Genomic DNA, 6779 nt, shown 5'->3' on the forward strand with positions numbered 1-6779 from the left:
CCACGCCCGGCTGATTTTTAATTTATTGTAGAGATGAGGTCTCGCTGCCCAGGCGGGTCTCGAACCTGCGGGCTCAGGCAATCCACTCACCTCAGCCTCCCAAAGGCACGGGATTACAGACTGAGCCACTGAGCCCGGCTGCTTTTTTTCCTTTTTTGACAGAGTCTTATTCTTTGCCCAGGCTGGAGTACAGTGGCACACTCACGGCCACCTCAGCCTTGACCTGCTGGGCTCGGGTGATTTTTCTGCCTTAGCCTTCCAAGTTGCTGGAACCCTAGCCATGTGCCAGTGCATCTAGCTAATTTTTTGATTTATTATAGAGATGAGGTCTCACCAAGTTGCTCAGCCTGGTCTCGAACCCTTGACCTCAGGCAGTTCTCTCACCTCTGCCTCCTAAAGTGCTGGCATTACAGGTGTCAGTCACCATGCCTGGTCAAGTGAGGTTTTGAAGGATGTGTGGGAGTTGCTTAAGTAGAAAAGAGAAAGGCATTCCTGGGAAAGGGTCAGGATGAGCAGAGGAAAACCTGTGGCATGCGGGACTAGCAAGAGGTCCACATGCCAGGCTAAAGGTAGTAGGGAGCCATGGAGGCATCAGGGTAGGGAAGGGACTTGGTCAGATATGGAGACAGGTGACAGGGCCAGGCAGGCTAGAGAGACAGATTGGGAGCCAAGATGTGTGTGGCTGCAGGTGAAAGGGGAAGGTGGTGCAGAGCCAGGGTGGGGCTTGGGGGGTATTTCCTCTTTCTTTCTCTCTGAGTTAGTGTCAAAGCTGCCACCACCTCCAACTTCCTGTCCCACCCAGGTCCCCAGCGGCTCTGCCTGGGCTCCATGCACTCCCAGCCTCCCCCACAGAGGCTGCGGCCTCCTGGGCTGGGCCTGGGTTCTAGGTCCTGCGATGTCCCTCGTGGCTGTGTGACACTGGGCAGGTTTCTGCCCTCTCTCGTCTTCAGCCTTTCTGTTCATGAAGAGGGAAAGGGTGTGTCACGGGGGAGAGAAATGGAGAGAGTCCAACCCACAGGCGTCTGTAGGCCAACCTCCCGGCAGATGGGCCTGAAGGGGGGGGGGAGGCAGGGGCGGGGCAGGGACGCAGCCTCCGAGGGCTGGCCTGTGGCGGTGGCCTTCAGGTGAAGGAAACGCCTGTCAAGGCTAGAAGGCTGACAGCTGCCGGGGAGAAGAGGTGACGGAAGGTCCTGTGCTGTAAGCCTTCTGGCCTTGACAGGCGGTTTCCAGGTCAAGGCAAGGCGCCAAGGTTCAGGGCAGTGGGGAGCCACAGGGGTGCGAGGGTGAGCCAGGGACTCAGTGAGACATAGAGACAGGCGATGGGCTGGAGGGGCGCCCTCATGCGTGGCCGTGCCATGGAGGTTCCAGCCTGAGGTCCCCAGGGTCAGCTCCGGCCACTTGTATCCGGGACAGGGCAGGGGTTGGGGTCAGCCCCTGACCAACCTGCCTGAGGCGGCCCCCAGGTGTGTTCTCGGTTAACCTCAGCACCTGCCCTGGTCCCAAAAGAGCCTGGGGAAACTCCAGCTCCACCCCTGCCTCAGCCCAGACAAGCCCAGGATGCGGGGTTGAGGGGAGGGCTGGGGCCCCAGAAGGTGCGGCCTGGGCCCGCCTACTCCTTCCTGAGTGCTCACCTCTTCCCTGCCTGCCCCCAGGTCCCCTGGGAGGGGCATGGTGCAGACCCAGTACTCCCCGAGCCAGCCTCATCAGGCAAGGGCCTGGTGTGGTCGAGTGGGGCGGGGGCTTCCTAGAGGAAGGGCATGGCCCACTGGGCTTGGAAGTTAAAGTAGAAGTCTGCGAGGGAGTGCAGAAGACAAGCCTCATGGGCGGATGGGTGGGAGGAGCAGCCAACACCGCGGCAGCGGCTCCTCTGTTCTTCAGGGGCCCTGGGAGGTGAGTCCCATCACCACCACCCTTCAGATAAGGAGACTGAAGCAGGGAGAGGCTGAGTGACTTGTCCAGGACCAGACAGCTGGCGAGAGGTGGAGATGGACTGCAGAGGGGTGGGTGGGCCCTGGGCTTGGCAGGCCGTATGGGTGAGCAGTCGTGGGGTGGGGGGCTTCTCTTCCACTTTCTGGCCCTCAGTTTCCACATCAGTAAAATGGGGACGGTGAGAGCGGAGGCAGACCGAGTAACACTGGCGTGGGGGAAGGAGCCAGGCCCTGGGGCGTCCTTCAAGCGGCTGTGGTGGGTGGGGCTGGCAGGGGGTTCCCCTCGGAGGGTGCGGTCTCGACGCCCTCTGAAGGCAACGGCCACCCACACGCTGATGCCTCCTGTGGGTTCTCTGAAGACACCTGGCCCCTCAAGAAACTCCCATCAAGGGCCCTACTGGGCTCGACTCCAGCAGGATGGAGCTGGGGGCTTCCTGGAGGAGGGGCTCACGACAACTCCCTTCCTTCCTGGCCACCCTGACCCCTGTGGCCTTGAGACTTGCCTAGGCGGGCTGCGCACCTGCCTCCGGGTCTCCAGGCTTCGGGGGACCCGGGCCGAACTCTCCAGTTGGCTGCCCTGAGCGCCCAGGCCCGGCAGCTCCCTTTCCCGTGCCCCTCTCTGGAGACACCTGCCATGAAGTGGGTCGAGGGTCCCCATCAGCCTGGGCGCTGCAGTGGGGGTCTGGAGCCTCACGTCTGGGGGTGTGGGCTTGCCTCCCTGAGACATGGACATGAGGACACGGAACTTGTTTCGCAGTGGGGACGCGGACAGGGACGGGAGGGAGCCAGCAGGCGTGTTGCTGCGGGGGATGCTGGGGTGTCTTCCCACCTGCTCACCTCCATCACCATCTGGGGATGCTCCAGCCACGACCCGCCATGCACACGGGCCAAGTATATTTGTAACCAGATCCCTGGGAGAGAACCCCTGGGTCTGTGTCTCTTAACCTTTGCGCTGCAGAGGTGAGAGCGGGCACACCGGCAGGACCCCAGCAGCATCTGCCGCGGCCCCAGCAACTGCCGCGGCCCCTCGTGCTCTCTGTTCTGCCTCCGAGGGCTCTTCAGCATCCTGAGATGACAGGAAACATCCCACCCACCACCCGTGCCACGTTCTGACTCAGGAAGCGTCTGCAGAAGGAGGGGAGAGAAACGTTTCAGGGAAACTGAGGCTCCAGGCTGTGCCCTGGGTCTGTCATGCTCCCACCATGAGCTCGCCGGCTGCTCTGGGTCTCAGTTTCCCCATCTGAACAATCAAGGGGGCAGCGTCAAAGCTGAGCTAAAATACTCGAGCCGGATGCCAGTCAGAGGCCACCCAGCCCCTCCGACTTTGGGTGTGTCTGTCCATGCAGGCTGCTGTGACTGAGTGCCACAGTCTGGGTGGCTGAGGAACAGCAGACATGGATTGCCCACAGTTCTGGAGCCTGGAAGTCCAAGATCAAGGTGCCGGCAGATTCGCGGCCTGGCGAGGGCCGCTTCCTGGCCCACAGATGGCTGTGTCCTTTAGCTGTGTCCTCATATGGTAGGAGAGCAGGTGGGCTCTCTCATGAGGGCATGAAGCCCACTCACAAAGGCTCTTAACCATCTCTCAAGGGCTCTTCCTCTAAATCATATTGCTTTGGGGATTCGGTCTCAGTACACAAATTCTGGGGGTCGGGAGTGGAGGGTACAAGCAGCCAGTCTGTGGCAACGGCTAAGTCCCGAAGAGGCCAGGGGCTGCCTGGGGCCACACAGTGAGATGAGCAGGACTGGAAAAGAAGATCCCACCTGTTACCCCCAGACCCTGGGGATCCTGCAAGAGTCTAAGCACTTACCAGCCACCTTCTGTATACCCAGTCCTGTTTGATCAGCAGGAAAAGGAACTTGTACCTGTGAAAAAGTCCAGGTGGCCTGAATCTGTGCATCTGTGGAATGGGTACAGTGAGGCATATTTCCTCACCAGATTGAAGCCATTATTATTTTTGTCTTTTGGGTTTTTTTACTTTAAAAAAAAACCTTTCTTTAAAGACATGGAGTCTTGCTATGTTGCCCAGACTGATCTCAAACCCCTGGCTGCAAATGATCCTCCTGCCTCAGCCTCCCGAGTAGCTGGGACTACATGTGCACACCACTGCATCTGGCTTATTTTTTGACTTTTAAGAATCTACCGGCCATGCTTGGTAGCTCAGCCTGTAATCCGAGTACTTTGGGAGGCCGAGGCGAGTGGATTGCCCGAGCCCCTGGGTTCAAGACCAGCCCGGGCAACTTGATGAGACCTTGTCTCTACAATAAAATTTAAAAAAAATAGCTGGACATGGTAGCACATGTCTGTAAATCCTGCTACTCAGAAGGCTGAGGTGGAAGGATCACTGGAGCCCAGAAGATCGACGCTGGGGTGGCCATGAGTGTGCTTGCCACTGCACTCCAGGCTGGGTGAAGGAGTGAGACTCCAACTCAAAAAAAAGAATCTACCATCTAAAACAAAGTTAGGCTGAGGTTGACTGGGTTGTGGCTCACTGGAGAATAATTTTTCTGTTTTCATAAAGATATGTGCTTGCTGGTATGGTAGCATAAGCTGGGCTCAGCTTAGGCTGGGTGGGTGAGGCCCAAACACTGAGATTGTGTTCCGACTCCTGCGTGCCTCAGCTGTGTGACCTTGGGCTCAATGCATTGCCTCTCTGTGCCTCCGTCTGTCCATCTGTGAAATGGATGCAATTATGTGTCCCATGTCTCAGGACTGCTATGTGGATCAGCGACGTGGAGGGCTTGGCACACAGGAGTTTGAGAACCTGGTCTCCCCACTGCCCTCACTGGCGCCCTCTCTCCACAGGTGGTACTCGGGCAGGATTTCCCGGCAGCTGGCTGAAGAGATTCTGATGAAGCGGAACCATCTGGGAGCCTTCCTCATCCGGGAGAGTGAGAGCTCTCCGGGGGAGTTCTCCATCTCGGTGAAGTGAGCTCTGGCCCTTGGGGATGTGGGGAGGAGGGTGGGCGTGGAGGCAGCGTCTGGCGGAGCCTTGGGGCCTGGATGGGCTCACAGAGGGACAGCCCTCCTGTAGGAACAGCGGCCCGAGCAGAGGCAGTCTGGCACCCCAGGGTGTAGCCCAGAACAGTGGGGAAGTGTTGAGAAAGCAGGCTCAGGCCAGCCGTGCAGAGCCTCAAATGCCAGGCTGAAGGGTCCAGGCCATACTCGGTGAGCAGGAGGAAGCCACCAAGGTTCTTTAGGAAAGAATGACACGGTCGCTGGCGATGTGGTGACAGACTGGGGATGGGAGTGCACTGAAGTGCCCGGGGCAGGTGTCTGGGATGTGCTCTGGACGTGGTCCCACTTGACGGTGGTGAAGTTGAGAGGATCGACCCTGAGACCAGGCTGCCCGGGTTCGAATTCTGGCTCTGCCGCTTCCTGCTGCGTGATCTTGGGCAAGTCGCCTAACTTCTCTGTGCCTGTTTCCTCACACGTAAAACAATCTGTCACGAGGAATAAATGAGTTGGTATATTTAAAGCCATTAGAATAGCACCTGGCACTGGGGCAGGGTGGCCGTGATGGGGAACACCTGGCGTTGTCATAGGGTGGCCCCTCAGCCATGGTGCGGCCGACTCTGGGCAGCACGGAACCCAGTCCCAAAAGCCACAGCTGGGGTGACCCAGGCTAGAAGGTGGCAGCGGGAATGTGAGTGGAGGTGATGGGGCTAGGACCCTGGCTAATCTGTCCTTCCTACACTCAGTGCCCAGAAGAGTGAGATCCAGATACATGAATGCAAGGAATTTTTTTTTTTAACCAGAGTCTCACTCTGTCGCCCAGGCTGAAATACAGTTGCATGCTCACAGTTACTGCAGCTTGGACCTGCTGGGCTCAAGTGATCCTTCTGCCTCAGCCTCCTCCCAAGTAGCTAGAACTATGGGCATGTACCGCCACGCCCAGATCATTTTATTTATTGTGGAGACGAGGTGTTGCCAAGTTGCCCAGGCTGGTCTTGCATCCCTGGGCTCAGGCAGTCCTCTCACCTCTGCCTTCCAAAGTGCTGGGATTACAGGTGTCAGACACCGCACCTGGCATTCAAGAATGCTTATTGTGCTATGTGCCACAGGCCAGGCTACTCCAGGGGATGGGGAAACATTATCCACAAAAACAAAGTTGCTGCCTTATGGGTTTAGGGTTTAGTGAAGGAGACAGCCAACAAAACACAGTGAACAAAAGCAGTTAGGGAAGGCCTCTCTAAGGGGTTGGCATTTGAGCAAAAATCTGAACTAGGTGGTGGAGGCTGCCCAGGTCCCTGCAATGAGGACCTGCGAAGAGACCTCCAGGCAGAGGGAACAGCAGTTGCAAAGGCCCTGAGGTAGGAATGTGCTTGGGACATATAGGAACCTTGAGGAGGCACCTGGCTAGAGCAGAGCTAGCAAGGGACAGGGCGTGGGCGGTGCAGACACAGGCAGGGGCCACAGACAGCCTGCCAAAGAGGCTGGGTTTCTCTCGGAGCCACAGGAAGCCATGCAGGGTCTTGAGCAGGGCAGAGGCGTGATCAAACTCCATTTGCTTTTTTCCGAGTAGGAGTCTCACTCAGCCGCCCAGGCTGGAGTGCAGTGACGCGCTCATGGCCGCCCCAGCCTCAACCCGCTGGGCTCAGCGATCCTTCCACCTCAGCCTTCCAAGTAGCCGGAACTACAGACACGCGCTGCCACACTCGGCTAATTTTCTGAATTTTTATTTTACTGTAGAGACGACGTCTCGCCAAGTTGCCCGGGCTGGTCTCGAACCCGCGGGCTCAGGCACTCCACTCGCCTCGGCCTCCCGAAGGGCTGGGATGGCAGGTTGAGCCCCCAGCCCGGCCCCGACCCCATTTTTCAGCAGATCCCTTGGGCAGCCGTGAGGAGCCGGG

The 6779-nt window shown here is 58.2% G+C and overlaps 1 protein-coding gene across 1 annotated transcript in view; it reads left to right on the plus strand.

Annotated features, from left to right (window-relative positions):
- The window catches only part of GRAP (GRB2-related adaptor protein), a 19788-nt gene that overhangs the window by 1372 nt on the left and 11637 nt on the right, over positions 1-6779 (plus strand). The window contains exon 2 of the mRNA XM_021709192.1: positions 4732-4854. Coding sequence (XP_021564867.1) covers positions 4732-4854 — 123 coding nt within the window. The remainder of the gene's footprint in view (positions 1-4731; positions 4855-6779) is intronic.

The sequence above is a fragment of the Carlito syrichta genome, unplaced genomic scaffold, assembly GCF_000164805.1.
Source record: "Carlito syrichta isolate Samal-C Ts95f unplaced genomic scaffold, Tarsius_syrichta-2.0.1 Scaffold169135, whole genome shotgun sequence".
In the NCBI taxonomy this organism is placed as follows: domain Eukaryota; kingdom Metazoa; phylum Chordata; class Mammalia; order Primates; family Tarsiidae; genus Carlito; species Carlito syrichta.